This window comes from Vidua macroura, chromosome 6 (genome assembly GCF_024509145.1).
Source record: "Vidua macroura isolate BioBank_ID:100142 chromosome 6, ASM2450914v1, whole genome shotgun sequence".
In the NCBI taxonomy this organism is placed as follows: Eukaryota; Metazoa; Chordata; class Aves; order Passeriformes; family Viduidae; genus Vidua; species Vidua macroura.
This window is the reverse complement of record NC_071576.1, coordinates 23,535,300-23,553,427: the sequence shown is the minus strand read 5'-3', so window position 1 is coordinate 23,553,427 and position 18,128 is coordinate 23,535,300. Positions and strand designations below refer to the sequence as shown.

The 18,128-nt window shown below is 37.9% G+C and overlaps 1 protein-coding gene across 6 annotated transcripts in view; it reads left to right on the top strand.

Moving 5' to 3' along the window:
- The window catches only part of LIN52 (lin-52 DREAM MuvB core complex component), a 78,947-nt gene that overhangs the window by 1,845 nt on the left and 58,974 nt on the right, over positions 1-18,128 (top strand). For 4 of the 6 annotated variants that reach the window (XR_008437540.1, XM_053980398.1, XM_053980396.1 and 1 more), the window contains exon 5: positions 89-172. Coding sequence is in view for 5 of the 6 variants with exons in the window: in XM_053980398.1 (XP_053836373.1) it covers positions 89-172 (84 nt within the window). In the remaining variant the exon portion in view is untranslated. Of the gene's footprint in view, positions 1-88; positions 173-2,013; positions 2,360-15,288; positions 15,417-18,128 lie in introns of those variants that run through there. The other 2 variants (XM_053980397.1, XM_053980395.1) reach the window with 2 other exon arrangements.

Sequence of the window (18,128 nt, the reverse complement as noted above, 5' to 3'; positions counted from 1 at the left end):
GAAAGTGCTCTGTGAAGTACTAAACAGGTGAACTGCTACTGGAGGACTATAAAGAGGGTTAAAATTCACCTTTTTCTCTCTTCTTAAGAGTTGGGGAGCCTTACTACAGCTAATCTGATGGAAAAAGTTCGTGGCCTGCAGAACCTGGCTTATCAACTGGGATTGGATGAATGTAAGTGCTGTACACAGATATGACTGACTGCATTGCCAAATCTTTCCACTAAAGGATGTGCTTGTACATTGGTAGCTGGAAAAGTGTGTTGACAGATTTGGCAAGTGTTTTACAGTGACTTCCTGCAACAGGATGAGAGAATGAGCTTACATCTCCAACTTAGGGCCTACCTGCATGGGGGAAAACATGTATGTCAGTCTGGTGTTACCCAGTGGCACAGAGACTTCTGGTCCTGAGTTAACACTGTCTTACATAAATCAGGTCACTTTGCTTAATTTCCCACTCAGATTCTAAAGGTATTTCTCAGAATAGTTGTGGCAGTACTTCTCTCAAATTCCATGCACTGCCTCCACAGGGAAATTTGCACTTGTGTTTAGGATTCTCCTGTCACTTTGCTGTTCATACCGTTTTCTGCTTCTGTAGCTGTTACTTTTTTCTACACTCAGTTGTGGCAGGCAGTGATGTCATTGAGCAATAAAGGTGACTTTCATCCCAATTGCAAACAGCCAACTCTTACTGTGGTTTTTTGAAGAAAGAGCTCCTTTCATTGTCTCGTTTAGGACTCTTGTTAACAGGTTGATTCAGCTTTGAGGATTTCAAGAGTATTGTGGAGTTGTTTTTAATGCTACCCATACATACCAACACTTTTTTTTTTTTTTTCTGTTTAGTAATGCTCTAACATAGACCCTGGTTGTAATTACTCTTGGGCTACACAAAGCACCAAAAGTTTCAGGTCTTTGACCTTCCTTTTAGTGGGTAACACAACTTAGTAGTAAACCTTTAGAGTCTTTCTGACTGCAAACATAGGATAGCCTAATGCATTCTTAATAACAAATAATTGAGCTTGTTTTAACATACTTTATTTTACTTTCAGTGCTAATATCTGTTAAGACTGTGTAAAGCATTTGGTGGAGTGGAAGTTAAAGTATAACAGTGTAAAACTGAGTCAAATGTAAAGATTGGCTGATGGTTGGCTTTCTCAGTTGAGTTGTAGGCTCTGATATCAGACAGTGTTGTTCTGCTAAATGGACTTTAGCAGAGGCTGAGTTGCAGTAAAGTAGGGAGGTGTTTGTTTCCTTATTGCATGTGCAATATTTGTTGCATGTGGTTCCATTTATTTTTACTGAGAACAAGTGCATACATAAAGAAGACAAAGTGTGTGAAAACTGAAATACGAGGCTCAACAGTTATAAGTCTTGAATTTTCAACCTTTATGACAGTTTTCCATGCTTGTAACGTCTTCTCACTGAAGGCAGTTTTCCTTTACCATAATCCATTGAATAATTTATGTGTTGTAATGTACATTTATCTTTGAAAATTCTTACCAAAAATTAGTTGTGGAATTTGAACAGAAGCTGCTTAGGACTGTTTTTCCTAATACTGTCTTTAGGTTATTTTCTCTTATGGACTTAGATAAGTGAGAGAACAAGAAAAAAAAAAAGCCAAAAGATCTGTTCATTAAAGTTAAGGGACTTGTGGTTTTGTCTCAGACGTATATAATTTGGTTATATCTCTACTGAAATTTACTGGTCCCCGCTTGACTTGGCTGGTTAATTGAAACTGGCTGTCAAAAGCAGGACAAAACCCGCTGCTGACCAGTCTCCTCTAGATGGCAGCATGAGGCCTCCCACAGAAGTTTTGCTTCTTTTTTATCAAACTCTGACATTTCAGTTATGGTTTGACGTTGTTCTTGCCAAGATTGTTTTTTGTAACATATTTTCTTTTCAAAATGTGCACTGTCTTTTTTTTTATGGTATTTTCAAGTGTTTCATCAGCAGTGAGATTGAGAGAATTCTGCTTCATTGTATTAACAACTTTTCCTTCCAACTCTTCTCTTCTAGATCCCACCTCAAATTCTTCATATTTTCAAAGACTTTTATTTTCATCCAAGTTATTAATTATGTACTGTGCAGGACCAGGGTGATTCCTGCAGCACTCCATGAAAAATGTATCTATTGAGTGACATTGCAATCATGTTGTGAGATCTGTTATTGTTATTGTGAGATCTGTTATCTGTTATTTACATCAATTTTGCATTAGAATTCATTAGGCAAAGTGCTGTGGGACTGTATAGCTTTTGAAAAATTTATTTATGGAGGTACTATTGCAACATTAGCATTGAAATCTGAATAATTGATTTGGCATTATGTAGCTTGATTAATTATTAATTACTGAGTTACATGCCTTGTTTCTTGAATTCATATGAACTCTCTTACTATTTTGCCTGTATAAGTGGGCTTTCTTGATAAGTTTGGAACAGATGTATTGAATGTTTTGTCCATCTTGATGGGACATCTGGATGGCTTTCATCTAGGAACAGTTGAATACTTTTATCTGAATTCCACATTTTTATTATCTACAATCCCAGCTGTCCCAACTTTTTGGCCATGAATTTCTCAGTTCCTCCTTTGGTTCTGTGCTTTTCACAGATTTCCTTTCTCTACAACTAACTTCTTCCTCTCTTTTTCCCATAGGGGGTTACCTTTACTTTCTGTAACCCTATCTAGTTTGTTGACTGCCCCATGGCTTCTGTGAATCAATTTAATTTATCAACATATAATTTAGCTTTTCTTTCCAGCTTGTTCTACCACTTTCTTCCTGGCATGCTTGTAGGTGGATTCTTGCTCAAAATATTCCTTGCAGAATATTCTTCGGTTCCCTTAGCACAGGATTCACATCAAAGTATAGCTTTCTTTGAATGAAGCAGGATTTTTGTAGCATGAACCATAAAAAAAAAATGTTTACTTTCCTCTTTAAGGACAGGCTTGGGTCTCTTTTGTGTATTTATTCTTTGTTAAAAGGTGATTCTGGACTTCTCTAGAAGCTTCCAGGCTCAGGTCCTTATATCAAGAAAGTGTTTTAAAAAGAAATTCTTTTTCAGCACTTCTTCTGAGGTTTCAGCTTTTGTTTCCTTGTCTGCTTTTTAAGTTCTGTAAAATTCTACCTTATCATTTTGCTTGTGGCTGCTTTTCTCTGTTTGCTTTGGTTCTCAGAATCACAGAAACATTTAGGCTGGAAAAGACCTCCAAGATTATGGAGTCCAACTTTCTCACATTAGAGCTTCTGCTTTCCTTTGGTTAATTAATTATTTTATTGGTTAGAATAATCAAAACCATTTTTAGTGTTTAAAGTCCTTCTTTGTGTCAGTTTTACTGTTCCCTTTAATGTGGGTATTTTAAGGGAGAAGGAATTGGGCTCAATGAATACGCTGACTTTTAGTTGTTCATACAGTTAGGGTGACTTTGGGAGGTATAGTAGCTCTTCTGAATGTGGGCTGCAGCCACTCAGTGAGTCTCATTTCTGAGTCTGGGGAAGAAAAAAGATGGAAAAGTCTTGTTATGAACTTTTTTCCTCTCCTCTGCGTCCCTTAGTTTTTCCACTTGCCAGCTTTACTTGGAGTGGAGTAGTGAGCACTGCAGCATGAGCAGACTCCAGCTAATGTGGCAAGCAAGAGGGAAATAGTTCTTTTATGGGAACCCAGTCTCAGACCCTGGCTCAATGTTTGTGGCCTACAAAGCAGCAAGTTTCAAAATACTTAATGTAAATAACTGCAAATTTAGATTGGAAGCTCTGTTTTTCCACTGTATGACCCATTGCACCTTTTAGAGTATCTAAGTCAAAGTTGATTTCAGAAGTATTTTGAAGTCTTGGTTTCATGAACTGGCAACCTTGAAAAGTCCATGCATTTAAAGATATGTCCTGTCATCCTTTAGGATATATATATACAGAAAGATGTATCTGAGAACTACATACACAGAGGAACATGTTTTTCTTATAAAAAAATCTAAAAGTTTATTTTTTCCAAATTTCAGAAAAAAAGCTTACATATAAAAGATGTGTAGGATGGGAGAATGGGAAAGGCATTCTGTCACTGAAGGAATGTGGCTGTCCAGGGACATTTTGAAGTTCCCCTGTGCTATTGTTTTTCTGTGAATCTCTGATATTTTTCAGATAACACATAACACCTGCTATACTGATTCAGAAGTCCTGAAATGTAAATATAGATAGCTGGTATCACAGCCATGTTTATAAAATCTCACTGCTGCCAGAATGGTTATTTAGCCACTATGGTATCACAGTACAGCTCCAGTGACTGTCATTGTGAGACTTCTGCAAAGCCTGTTCTTCCTAAGCCCCAATATCTTTGTGAAGGTAATGGTGCCTTGGTGCTGTGTGTGCCTTAAATATTAGAAAATGTGGGATAACTGACCAAACAGATATGAATATAATTTATAAATATCCTGTCAGTGATTTTTGCTAATCTAATCTCTTGTGTTAGATTAGATTAATTTTTTATTTGGAGTTGAAGGTAGTTTGTGTTGTTCTTGCTGTAAAATTAAGAATTACTGTATTATCCAATATCAAATCCTCATACTCTTTCAAGAGGAATGAGACAGTTCCCAAACATGCTCAGCCAAGTCTCTTTATTTATAGTTTCCCATGGTTTTGTGCACCCTGGTTTTCACTAGGTTCTAGCAACTTTGCTCCTATTTTCTTTGTAACACTTATTTATTTTCCATATATGTTCAAACAAATAAAAAGGGTGCAATTGAAGAGCTGTTTAATCAAGGGCCTAAAGATTAGACCTGGATGACCTGGGAGATTGCAGGTGAACAACAAAAGGTTGGTCATCTTGTAGCACCAGACTGATAGAGGAACAGCCAGTTCAGGTTTAGTCAGTCAGTGATCATTTTCTTTCATATGAAGAATAAGTAAATGGCTAGGGTTTTTTGGCCTGGAGAGAAACAGCTGATGTAGTATGTGAAAAAGATCTCTAAAACATTAATGCAGAGAAAGTGTGAATAGGGAATGACTCCTCACGGTTTCTCATAGTATGGGAGCCAGAGAGAATAAAAGAGTGTGTTGGGACAGACATGAGGAGATACTTACTCAGTAATGAGAAAAATGATTGGAAGATAAATCCTTCCAGGGTGTCTGACTGCTGTGGAGTCCCCAGTGGCTTGGACATCTTGGAGATGCAGAAAGCAGAGAGACTGCAGGTACAGCTGTGTGCCTCCCTGCACTTACACTCTTCTGTAGATGTTTGCCATTGGCATGTCAGTCAGGGTGGTGGGCTGGAAGGATCTTTTGTTTGACAAAGGATATTTTTGTTTATTTATTTTAGTAATAGGCTAAACTGCCTGGTAGTTAAGCAACCGCTGCCAGAAATCTCTGAGGGTTCCCTGTAATAGAGGGACTCTTCCAGAGACAGCAAGAGATGGATGGGCACATGAATGAGGAACAACTACCTTGCTCTCAAGTTAAGCTGTCCTTGGTTTTGAATTGTAGTCCTCTGCAACCTCAGCAGCCTCTGAAATTTCTGGAATATCATAAAGGAGTCCTTCTGAATTCCAAGCTATGTACAGATCACCACTTTTCCTTAGATTGGTAGTCTTTGGTTTTTCATTTTTCATTTCAGAGAAATGCTGTCTGTTGTGATCTCTGCCTGCAAGTTCAGCTTTTTTGTAGGTTTGGAGGGGCAGGGCAGTTCATCAGGATTTAACTGTAGCATTTTTTGAGCATACACCCTTAGTTCTGTCAGCGATCCTTGCAGGCTATGTCATTGAGTTTTGGATGGTGTTTCTTTTTTTTTACTTCATTTTGATGCTGATCATAGATAGGATATGTTTAAATTGGGCTCCATTTTTGGTGGACTGAACTTCTCAAACTACGAGACAGGGCCTGACAGTTGCTACACTTGAACTTTGTATATACAAAGTTGCTGAATTAGAATCAAAATGAGGAAATTAGGGAAGATAATGTATCCTTTTACTGAAATACTTTTTCCTTTTGTGTAATGGATTGGCTTGCCTAGGAGTGTCTGTGTAGCATGAACATGTAGCCTTTTCAGGCTCCATGCAAAACACCTGGCCTGTGTACCCAAACAGACTTCGATCAAATAAAAATATTTTCTCATCATAGCCACTTTTTCTTTAGTCCTGGCAACACAGGGGCATTTGAAGTACAGAAGCCTTACTTTACATTTGTGAACATGGCCTCACTTCTGCATTACAGTTGCCTGGTGCTCTTTCTGGTGTGTATGTACAGTTTGCAACAAAACGTTTCAGGTTCTTATATTTGTAGGAAAACAACATATGAACAGATGTGTAAGTAAAGGGTGCTTTAAAATGTCTTATGACATCTTTTGAAATCTCTTGTTGGTCCATTTTAGTAAAAGCTGTATGTCCACTATGTAATCTGGAGAGTTGCATGGAAAAGTGAATTGGACTCTTGTAGTTTCTTACTGGTCAAAATGAGGTTTTGGAACTGTGTAGAAGAGCTGACTCTTTCTATAACATGAACTCTTTCCCTATTTCGTTGGGAAAATAAGACTATCTCAAGTGTTGTGGTGGAGCTGGAGAAGAGAACTGCCGTTTGGAGAGGCAAGAAGGAAATAAAGTGAAAGAGTAGCGTGTGATTTGGATCTACATCCCACAGCAGTCTCAGTGCCAGTTATTATGAAGGTATAGCAGTGTTTTTACCATCTTGAGTGCTGACAAAAGAGTGAGGATTATGCTCACTCTTTCTTTGTTAAAAGCTGGCATCTCCAGAAGTACTGTGCTTCTTGCACTTGTGTGCTTGTATTAATTTGAAACATTATAGAAGAAAATATGTTTTGGATTGCCTACATTGTTCTAAATATGTTTGGCTTGGAAGAGAACAATGTCTGCCAAGTCTAGTGCTTGTTATGTTCTTAAACAAAATTTTGTTTACGTGCAAGGTGAACTGTTGCGTAAAAAGAAGCAGTTTGAGGTGTGTGTGCTTCAGTTATTTCTGCAGTGCTTAGAATTTTCTTTGTAGACGCTGTTTTTTTTCCTTGGTTAGTTTTCTGCATTCCCTGCCTTGCTGAGTGAATCTTCATCATGTTTCAGTTTTGCTTGAAAGCATATTTTTCACTTATTTTGTTATTTAGTACTGTGTCTGGCAAGGACTTTATGTGAAATAGTATACTTCATGTGCTTCAAAGCTCGAAGGCAGAGTTTTACATCTGCACAACAAAATTATGCTTTTTGGACACTGGATTTCTGTAATACACAGTTAGCTTGAGGTGTTACTTAGAGTAAGTAGACTTCTCCCATAGAATGTATCACATTTTGAGTGGTTCATTTTTGGGTTAGGAGATGATCACAGAGAATTTCAGGAGCTCACAATCAGATGAAATGTTTGGTTTAGTTTTTCACAGTAGGAAAAATATAGAGGCTGTTTTCAGTTTACATTCATAGTACTTCTTGGGCCTTATTTGATTGTTTCAGAGAGGTGAAAAGAACACCTAAATTGTCTGTTAAGATGTTTATATGGCTTGTCACTGCAATATACAAGGTGGTATGATTTCCATGTGAAACCTTGGCCTTCCTCCTGATTCTTTTTACACTCTCCTCCCACACTGTAGATCTACTGCTTCATTTTAATGTACATTGCTGTAGTAAGAGATACTCTGCATCTGCACAGGGACAAGGAAATCACCTTTCCTTATACTGTTTGCTGGGTGGCTTATTTACAGGCAGGATTTTTCTGGGGCACCTCCTGTTGGAATAGTGAGACATCAGAATGCCAGCTTGAAATTGCAATTCATACATGATCTGTGAATTGGCTAATTCTGACATGTAGGTAGTTAAGAAATGATTACAGTCAGAGGAGTCATGACCTCAACTTTTCATCATCTCCATTGGCTTGTGCCCCAGTTTGGAAGTGAAGGAGGCTTAGGAAGTTTTAATTGTACCTGTGTGATTTATCCTCAGTCAGCTCTTTAATTTCTTCTGGCTGTCTGAGGTTTCCGACATGCTGTAAATTTCTCCAACTTTTTCATTATCTGCAATTTCTTTATGACTCATGAATCGGAGTGGAGAGAGAGTGTGGATTTACAGCAGAGATAAACATGTCCATAAAGTCTGTATCTGTGTCAGTAATTGTACTGCTGTCAGTGACTGTCCTGTTTTACAGGTCTCTCTTGGGAGAGGAGCACGCTTTGCTACCAGTGTCAGAAAAGTGTTTGCTTTGATTTGCATTAACGTGCCGGGAGATTAGGTTGCAATGGTGAGGATGGAAATTGAGTTTGGGCCATGGCTGCTATTGTTTTTTTGTTTGTTTGTTTGTTTTTTTAATAAATGGGTGTGTTTGAGTTGCCCTCTGTGTGCAGAAAAAAAATTGGCAGATTCAGGTTATTCTTAAATATAGAATCAGGGAGAGGCAGTATACTGCTGATATCAGATGTGATTCTACCCATATGCATAGACAGTGCATTCTTACCATAAAACAAATACTGTGTCTAGGTAACTGTCATTTATGGAAAGAAATACTGCATGGATCCTTATGGTGTTCTCTGTCTGCTGGTAAAGTAGAATGAATATTTCTGTAAGTTTCAAGAAATTTCTGCATCTTTGCCTTCTTGCCCTTCCCTTCCTTTTAGGGAAAGATGCTATGATGGACGTTGATGGTGAGTACTAAGGCATCATCACAGTCTCCAAGCATTGATGATTCTGATTGCTGCAGAAGGAGGTATATACTTGTGAGGTTTGAGAAAAGGAAAAAAAAATCTCTAAAACTCTGCTATATGTGTTAGAAGTTCAAACTTCTGCAGTTTCTCTGTGCTTGTATTTTCTGTTTGATGCCTGTTGTAGATAACTGTCTATGTGGAAGCTTTTTAGTTAAATTCTAAGTTTGGGTTGGATTTTTTTTCTGATAACTGAGTTTCCAAAGCTATACATATATATATGGATCATATGCTGAGTGGCCCAAAAGCTGGCAGATAACTGCTGTTGAAGTGAGTGATGCTCAATGCAGCAGCTAAATTCTAAATAAAAGCTGAGTTAATTAGATACTTTTTACCTGATCTTTTTTGAAATGTGTTTTTTTCCTTTTCTCTTGTAATCTTCCTCACCTTTTCTACATGCCCATAACTAGTTTGTGAATCTGATATTTTTAAAACAAAGGATACCTCTGAAAGGTACTTCAGCCAGGACATATTACTTGCTGTATTAAAACAAGACAAAAACAACACCCCTGCCTCCAGCAAAAAGAAAACCAGGACAACAAATACCAACAAACAAGAACAACAAAATAAATAATAAAATAAAACCAATAAATAAAGCCCCATAAAACATTTCTTATTACCCTGGTATTTGTGTCTAAGAGTGTCTCTTCTCAAATTCCCCTTTGTCTCCTATAGCTTGTTCAATAGTAGGAAGAAATTCTGCAATGATTTGATCCTTTCTGGAAAAGACTTTTTCAGTTTATGTTGGTAGAGTGTAGGTTGATCTAGATACTTCCTGTGGTTAAGATAAAGGAGTCTCCTCTGTGATAGTTGGGAAGAAGAGAAAGAAATCTGATTAATCTGAAAACTAACTGACCAAACTGCTCTGAAGACTGTGAAATCTGAGCCCTTGTCACCCCGATCATGCAGTGGGTCCATATTTCTCTGATCTAGGTTGTTCTAGAACTAGAAGTAGATTCGAAGCCTGCATTCCCCACAGCACTGAATGGTTCAGTTTATGAGCTTTAGGCAGGTGCAGCTTTATTATCTGCCTCTATGGGAGCAGCTGATTAGGAACAGGAAACCTAAGAATTCCTGTGTCACAGTGATGGCTTTTAGACTTTGGGAGTATGGTGAATGGACTTTCAAATACTTCCACTGACAGAGCTGATTACAAGTCTGTGCAGTGTGGGCTGCAGAGCCCATTTTTGTGCACAGGGAGGTACAGTCCATTCAGTACAGTTCTCTAAGCAGAGTAGGAAAATGGTCCTCAGAATACACAGAGGTTCTTGTGTGTCTTGGCTGAAATGAGCAGTGAAACCACCCTCATCTGTCTAGACAAGTAGAGGGTCAATGGGGATTGACTGAGGAGCTTTTAGCCACAAAAGTAAAGGAATGGGCTGTCACATTAAAGCATTTCTACCTGCCACATGCTTGGCACAGAGAGAAACATGACTACAAACAAAATGTTCTTACATTATACTGTCAGAAGCCTATTTTTTGCTACTCTCATTCTGACAGGATAACTTGTAGACTACTGTCAGTGGAGGAATTGAGGATGGGGAAAAGTTTGATCAAGCATAAGGTTATGTGCGTTTTTCCATTATCATTTAAAATCACAAAAATGCCTGACAAATCTCAGGAGTCATTCTAGCAGGGACTCTCAAATCTTTACAACTGGTCTGTATTTATTATTTAAACATCTTTTGCTTTGTCTATGCCTTTATTCAATTAAAACTTTCCACTTCTATGTTACTAGAACATTTACTCTGTATTTACAAATACTGGAAAGATTATCCGTGTGCCATCTCTGTCTGAAATGTTTTCCTGTAAATTTTGGCTTCTGGCAGGAGTGAAGAGAGAATTTTCTTCCACAGTATGGGTTGCTGGACCTATTTGCAGAGCAGCAGCTGATCCTAGTGAAAAATCTCACTAGAGTGTGACTTTGGAGATTTGGCTCAGTTTCTGGTACTACTCCTCTTCTGCTTGGTTCATTTATTTTCCTTCTTATGTGCCTCTTCCTATCTCCCCAGCTGAAAGGTGGAGTTCGTGTTAACTTGGTTTTGCAAGGCCTTGAAAAAATAATTAATTTTAAAAAACAGCATATAAAGCATTTATTGTTAAGTATCATTTGCTGTGTGCTGCTGTTTGTTATTTCCTCCTGCTAGCTGCTATTACATGCCACAGGAAGGTATCATTAGAATATTGTGTCAGTCATCAGTAGTAAAATGAGAATATGATAATAAAACAGATCCCAATATCAAGTGCTCTTCGGCCTGGGACCCAAGCAGAGTAATTAAGAAAAGAGAGGCTATTCTCAGCCATTTGCAGACATTATATCTATAAAAGGATTTCTATTTGCAAGCAGTATAAAGGTTAGAAATCATTAGTCTGTATCCCGTCTAATGCCAGAGATTATTTACCAGTTTGGCTTGCTATATTCCTCTTCAGTTCCCTCCATTTTGGATCCAGTGATAATGCATACAAAGCTATGTGAAAATTTGCCAAGCATTTTGTCACGTTATTGAGTGGTTTCAGTCGTTCGGAGCATAAAGTCTTCTGTAAGATCAATAGTGAACTTACCACCTTACCTCTTGCATCTGCAGTAAATGCAGCTTTGAACATCCAGTCTGTACAATGTTGCTAGACCAAGTCTGATAGTATCTGTCTCTTATTGCCTCATTAACTTGTGAGCATTAGAACAAGATAAAAATGCCCTAAAGCCTCTTATCTGATGATTGTTGTAACCTTCTGAGTGCCATTAGTTTAAGTTTGCAATCAAATGCTTCCCCTGAGTATAAGGAGCACTGATTAAACCTGAAGCGTCCCCAGAGGCTTTTACAGCTGTCATGGGGCGGTGGCTGCTCCTGTCCAAAAGGAGAAGGGGGGCTGGAGGTCCCAGTGGGAGGGCCACTCTGCAGACATCCACGTGGCTGCCCCAGCTGTTCCGCTTTGCCTAATGAATTGTTTTACAAGGAGAGGCTGGATATTGTCATCACAAGCTGCCTTCCCCAGGGACTGAAGCCAGCCTGATAATGACTAATGTTAGTGATAGTAATTGAAGTGTGATGGCTCTCCAGGGACTTTGACACACGCAGAGCTGTCAGGCACTTGTGGCTGGTACAGTCCCATGAATACCTCAGAAATGCTTTTTAATTGCTTGACTTTCATAACTAGTTCCCATACATATCCTGCAGAAATACACATTTTAAGGGGATAAGGAAAAGGAGCTGAGGACTCTGCTGTGACCCTTGGTGTACACATGTAGTTACTGTCCTGACATGTTTCCAATGCCGTGTTCATGCTCCCATTAGTCTTGGTGTGGACCTGCTCAGTGTCTGCATAGGCATGTACAACAGATTACACCTGAATGTACCTTTTCTTTTGTGTCTAAGCCTTGTCTTCTTGATGCACAAACATTGTACTTGATTCTTAAAGAAGACAATAACTTTATCTCAGAATGTCAAAGGATTGCTGCTGTTAATAGCATGGAAGCAATGGCAGCTATTTGCATTTTCTTAGGCATTGAAAACTGAATGTAAGATAGAATAAAAATCTTGTAAAAATCTAGCATATCCATGTGTCCCAAAATGACTGGAGTTTATGGCCATGAGATTTTGGGAATTTAGGGCAGAGGAGTAACCAATTTATGTAAAATAGAGTGATTTTTGTTCTGAAAATGTTCTCATTTAGAAGTGCATTGTTGAATATAGCAGTGGGCCTGAGATAAAAATAACCCCAATGGGGTACTGTACTCCTGGCTTCCAGGATCCGAACATGAACTTGTCAGGGTGCTAAGATATTTTGAATTGCCTCTGTCTCTACAGGAAGGTTTTGCTGTGGCTTTTTGAGTTCTAGCTGGAGATCAAAAAAGGAAGCTTGATGCTATTGCCAGCAGAGTAGACATACTACCTCTTCTCATCATATTCATTGCAAGTTTGTTCTTCACCTCCCCCCCTCCAGTGAAGTGTTGGCTCTTAGAAATTTATTTTGGTAATAAAACATTACTTTATACTTGCCCATGAAAGCATGTTTGAAGGCTGTTTGTGGATTCTTTAAAGTGACCAAGAGATTGTTGTTCCCTAAGCACACTGCAAACTTGTATCATAATTAAATCAGATTAATTAATGTGCAGAAAATTCAGCTCATAACTTTTAAGTGATTAACTTAGGCTCTTAAAATGTGAACCCAAACCTATGGTTGGTGTGCTGTAATTCGGTTGTCAGTCCCAAAATTGTATGCTTCAATGGGTTTTGGTTGTGAGAAAATGGGTGAATTTATTCTTGCTGGTTTTGGTCACAATGAGGAGATAATAAAGCTGTGCTTACTGCTTTTCACAGTTGTAATTCTTGACAGTAAAGCTAAAGGATATAGTTTAGTTATTTTCTTGCAATTTATCTTACAACTTGTACTGTAGTTGAGGAGGTGGGAATAGCAAACTCCATGCTGTATAAGAAGAGATTTTCAGTTTGTGATTTAATCATAGTGATTGGTTGCTACAGCACAAGCACAAGAGTGGAGATAATTGAAAGACATCTAATAACTGATTAAGTAGATTTCATTTATGTGTTGTTTTGAGCACTGTTTTAGTGAAAGCTTATAAGCTTTATTATAATATGTTCAGCAGAATATATTTTCTATGTAGAAATTTTACACTGATAGGGCATTTTCATATGGAGAGCTTTTTGTGCTATGAGGAATATATCCACATATTGTTTAAACTTCACAAGGTGACGATTATTTTGGTATCACTATGCATTATCATGTAAAATTCTGCTTTTCAAGTATTTGGTGATTTTTTACAAGCATATGTACTATAAATATCTCTAAGTCCTTGCACGACTTCCCCCAAACCTATTACTACATTTTAAAGCTTTCCAAGTTTACTGGCAATACAATAAATATTAGCTCCCATATTCTTCAAATTAAAATGTGACTTCTATTTTCTCACTTTGGGGTTTGATGTCTGTTCTACTGAACCAGGTAAAATCGGGTTTGGTCAGTAGGTGGAGGGGATTCCATGAAGAGCCCAGCTGTTGCATTTAGCAGCATTGGTGCCCTTCTCCTGGAGGGTTGCTGAACTGTTATCCCATGGTAGCTCTAGAGGGCTCTCTGCTGTTGGAAATGTCACATTTCTAATGAGTTATATGACAAAGGTTTTAATAACCTGTTGGTCGTTAAGGAACTCATAACACTTTTTTTGCAAATGCTAACCTTATTGTCATCAGCAAAATATAGCATATGCAATTAGAATCTAATTTTCTCCAGTGTCAATTAAAGGGTCTCATTTTTATTCTGAACTGTGTGGTACTCTGCCTGTAAATGTCTGTCACTTAAGTTAAGCATTTAAGTAGTGTAGGAAGTAATTTTTGTTTGTGCCATTTGTGACGTTCCTTGTTAAGTCAGTAAGAGTGTGATGTTGCTGGCACTGACTGTGCAAGAAAGAGAGAAGAGAATCATCCCAGGCTTTATTGTAATCATGCAGTTTGTTACTGTAGCAGCCTTAGAAGTATATAGGCATTGTTTTAGGAGAATTAGAAATAAATGTATAAGATGGAGGACAAAATGGGACAGGATGAAAGTACTCCAGAGTAATTTTCAGCAGAGCAATAGGTGCTTGTCCTCAAGTTCCATGAAGGCATTAGAAATGAAGGACTACCTTCTGGTAATACTTCTGCTTTTATTTTAAATCCCTTTGGATGTTTTACAGGTACATGAATTCCAGTTCTGCTTGGTGGGTGGGCAGTGGCATTGCTGGGTTTGACTGGGTATCTATATCAGACTTGGTTGCATTAAAATGGACTTTAAACTGGTTAGTTTGAAAATCAGTCAAGCAGTTAAAGATTGTAATGTTGTGTTCTTTATTGTAATAGTAAATTCTATTTTCTTATAGTTTTGTAGGGTTTTTTCTGTATATGTGCCAGTGCTACATTGCTTTCACTGAGTTGTGTTTTGAAAGCAGTGAAAACCAGAAATAACTAGGAGTAACATCTGTGCAAACTACAAGACTAGAAATGTCTATCTAGACTAGAAATAACTGCAGCATGATTGCAGCTTATGCTTTGCAACACCTTTGGGCCTCATGGGTTGGATGTCTGTTATGGACAGTGCTGCAGTGTTCTGCATGATAAGGAGCTTACATATTGAGGGAGTGAAAATAACATTGAGTTTGATGCTCAGTGAGCCTCCCAGCTGAAAACATGCACGAGTGTCCTATTTTTACTCGGTGGCGAGCTCTATCTTGTGTGTTCTGAAAAGACCTTGTTTAAAATCACCCTTGTGAATACTGCTGAAGAGAGAAAAGGTGAAAGATGGATAGACTCAGGAAAGGAAGAGGTTGTTTTATTTTCATTGGTAGCATTTGCAGTTCCCCAAGCAATGAGGGCTGCAGAAACTGGCTTTTGAGAGCCACAACTTAATTAGATGTTTGGGTCTGTTGTAAAATCCTGTGGTGTCTGCCTCTTGTGCCAGCATGAAAATAATCCTTATACAGTGGAGAAAACGTATTGAGAAATCTTTCATGTAAATTCTGTGTCTTTTTCCTTCTTCTAGGAACTACATTACATAGTAGGAAAAATACACTAAATCCCCCTTATTTGAGGAAAACACAAACTAATAACAATTAAGCTATTGATTACTTTTTCAGGCAGTAAAAAGATACTTCTTCCAGGATTCATTTCCCCACACCATCCTTGACTTCAAACACCTGCAACATACAAGTTCTGGTAGTAGATGAATTCAAATGCTCAGTCCTCCTAGCATTTTGGATGTATTTATTGCATGTACTACATCTTTTCATGTCTAACCACTGTAATTTGAGAGGAAATAATATATTTTTTATTTAAGGTTATGGGTAGTACTAGTTCAGTGGAAGTGGGAATTTTATATATTTTAATGCACTACTGCAATTTTTGTGAAATGGAATCTTATATTAAAACCTTTTGTGTAACTATTGGGATTTTGCTTGTAAATTCAGAGGATATAGACGTAGCCAGTTTTAAATGACATAAGATTTTGCAATGTTTTTTGAAATATATTTTCAAGTAATTGTGCTTGAACTGAAATATTTTTAATCAGCTACAGCAGTGGAGTGGCATCTGCATCCTCTTTATGCTTTGACTTGTTAGTTTTGAATACTTTTGTAGTCAATTAATAGCACGATCTGGAGTTGCTAAACAAAATGTCTCATAATAGTGTCTCAGAATTCGTGTTAACAGAAACCCTCTCAGTATGTTTAAACATGCCTCCATCTATATTTCATGTAACACTGTATATTGTTAAATCCTGTCAGTTTTGAGATCTAAATATTTTAGGGAAGAATAAGTCAAAAATACCCTTTTGGCTACTGCATCTGTGTGAGGGACATCCACCTTGTTCGGAGCATTTGAAAATAGAATCCCTATATTTACTGTGTTTACCGATGTTTACTTCCCTGTAGAGCTGTTCAGGAAAGTGACCAAAGGCAGAGGGGGACACTTGGAAAGTTACTTAGTACAAATTTGTATTGAGAAGAAAAAGGAAATAAACATTTTCTGTAGTCTTCCATTCCTAGCTGTTTTTCTGATTAAGTAGCTATGGTGGGTAAAATTCAGGTGCATATGAGTTTTGGAGATCACTACACAGCTGACAGGGATAAAAAAAGTTTTTCACCAGTTGTAGCCTTTAAACTTCAGAGGCCCATGTATATAAGCTTTATGTTATATGAAGCTGTATTCTAACTGCCTTAAGGTGTATCCAGTGCATGTACAAGTCTATTGACTTCAAGGTCTGCTTTTTACTGAGTACTCCATATCTCTTTTTCAAAAAATAGAGAAATGATTTGTTAATTTTTTTTTAGCCATTTTCACTTTTTGGTAATCAGCAGCATCACTGACTTTTTGTGTCTGAGTTTGAATGTACAGTAGTGGTGTTCCATTTTAAAAACAGTTTAGTTGAAATTATTATAGCAGAAATTATGTAAAGGTTGTAACAGGATGTTGTTTTCAGAAAGCTGAACTTTATGTGTAAATGCATATATTAATGTTACCTGGCAGTTGTTTTCAGCTCTGGTCTAAATGTTTTATTAAATTTTTGAAAATGCGTCTTTTTTTCTTTATTATTTTGACCTAGCTTTATTGCACTGATGGCTCTGTTTAGTGAACTTTCTCCAGCTATTCCACACTCTGAGCCATCAGTGGATAATAATTCTCTAATTGCAATGGGTGGCAATGGCTACTCTCTGAAGAACTGGCTTATGAATCCCTGTCTGAGGTTCTGATCTAAATTTCTTGGTCATGCTGGGGTCACCACAGTGCATTTACCAGGCTGAAGTTGCAAAGTCCTCAGTGCCCAGGTTGCCTAATGCTTCCCTGTTAGAATTCAGTGTGCCAGACCCACGGCACCCCTGTCTTTTCATGAATGGAATTCAAAAAGACACTTATATTTCCATAAATAAATTAGGAATTCAGTGGCTTCTTCCGGCTAATCAGGGCAGGCTGATAAACCTTGCTAGCTGTTTAATAAATGAATTGTGACTGATTACCTATTAATATGGACGCCTCAGGAATTCACCCTGGGGGAAGCAGAGCAGTGAAATAGAGAGGGGCATGGCCCCCTGGGAAATCAGGGCTTCATGTTTGCAGCTTAAATATCTCTGTGAAGTATCAATAAGGAGGTAATTGAATTTTGAACACAAACATGAGCGCCGGATGGATGAAGGAGAGGGGGGCCCTGATCATCTCTTCATGCCCCTTCATACTCCCCTCCCCTTCCCCTTAGAGACCACTCTAGTGAAGATAGATGCTAAATCCATTAAATAAAGATTAGACTGTGTCGTGGTAGAAAATGGCAGCTTAGCTAGATCCCTGGGCAAATTGGGACCTTTAAGCAATACAGAAAATTAAAATATACATTTTTAACAAGTGTGCTGTCGACACAGTAATAATGACTCTGTGGCTTGTGGGGTTTGCTCACCTTTCAGATCTGCTTTTGTTTGGTTATATCATTTGCTCTTGTTTTGAAACCAGCCTGCTTGGTCTCTCTGAAGCAGAGAAGACTTAGGGGAAAGAAGGTTATTTTCCCACCTCGCTTTCTTTGGCACTTTTTATTGGCTCTTATGCTTATAATAGTATAGAAGATCAGTACTCTTGTATTTGAATTTGAAAATAATTAACTTTGGCTCCGACACACTCAGTCACATGTTCTGAAAAGTAGTTGGAAATAGTCTAGAGGAAGCATGGAGATGTAAATGTGATCAAACTTTTTAGAAATAGTTTTTATTTTCTAAGCACATGGCTTTGTTTTTTATTTACTCCAGATCAATTTTTCTGAATTCTACTCTTATGGGAAAGATTAATATAGGGGTGTACATTGTAAAAGGTCAATATTCTTTTTTGTCACACAGTGAATTGTAGAAACACAGCGGCGGTGGTGTTCAAGGGGTGACAGTGTTGCTTTATAATACTGTACTAGACATAGTACATACATACAGGCCTTCTTCACAATCTC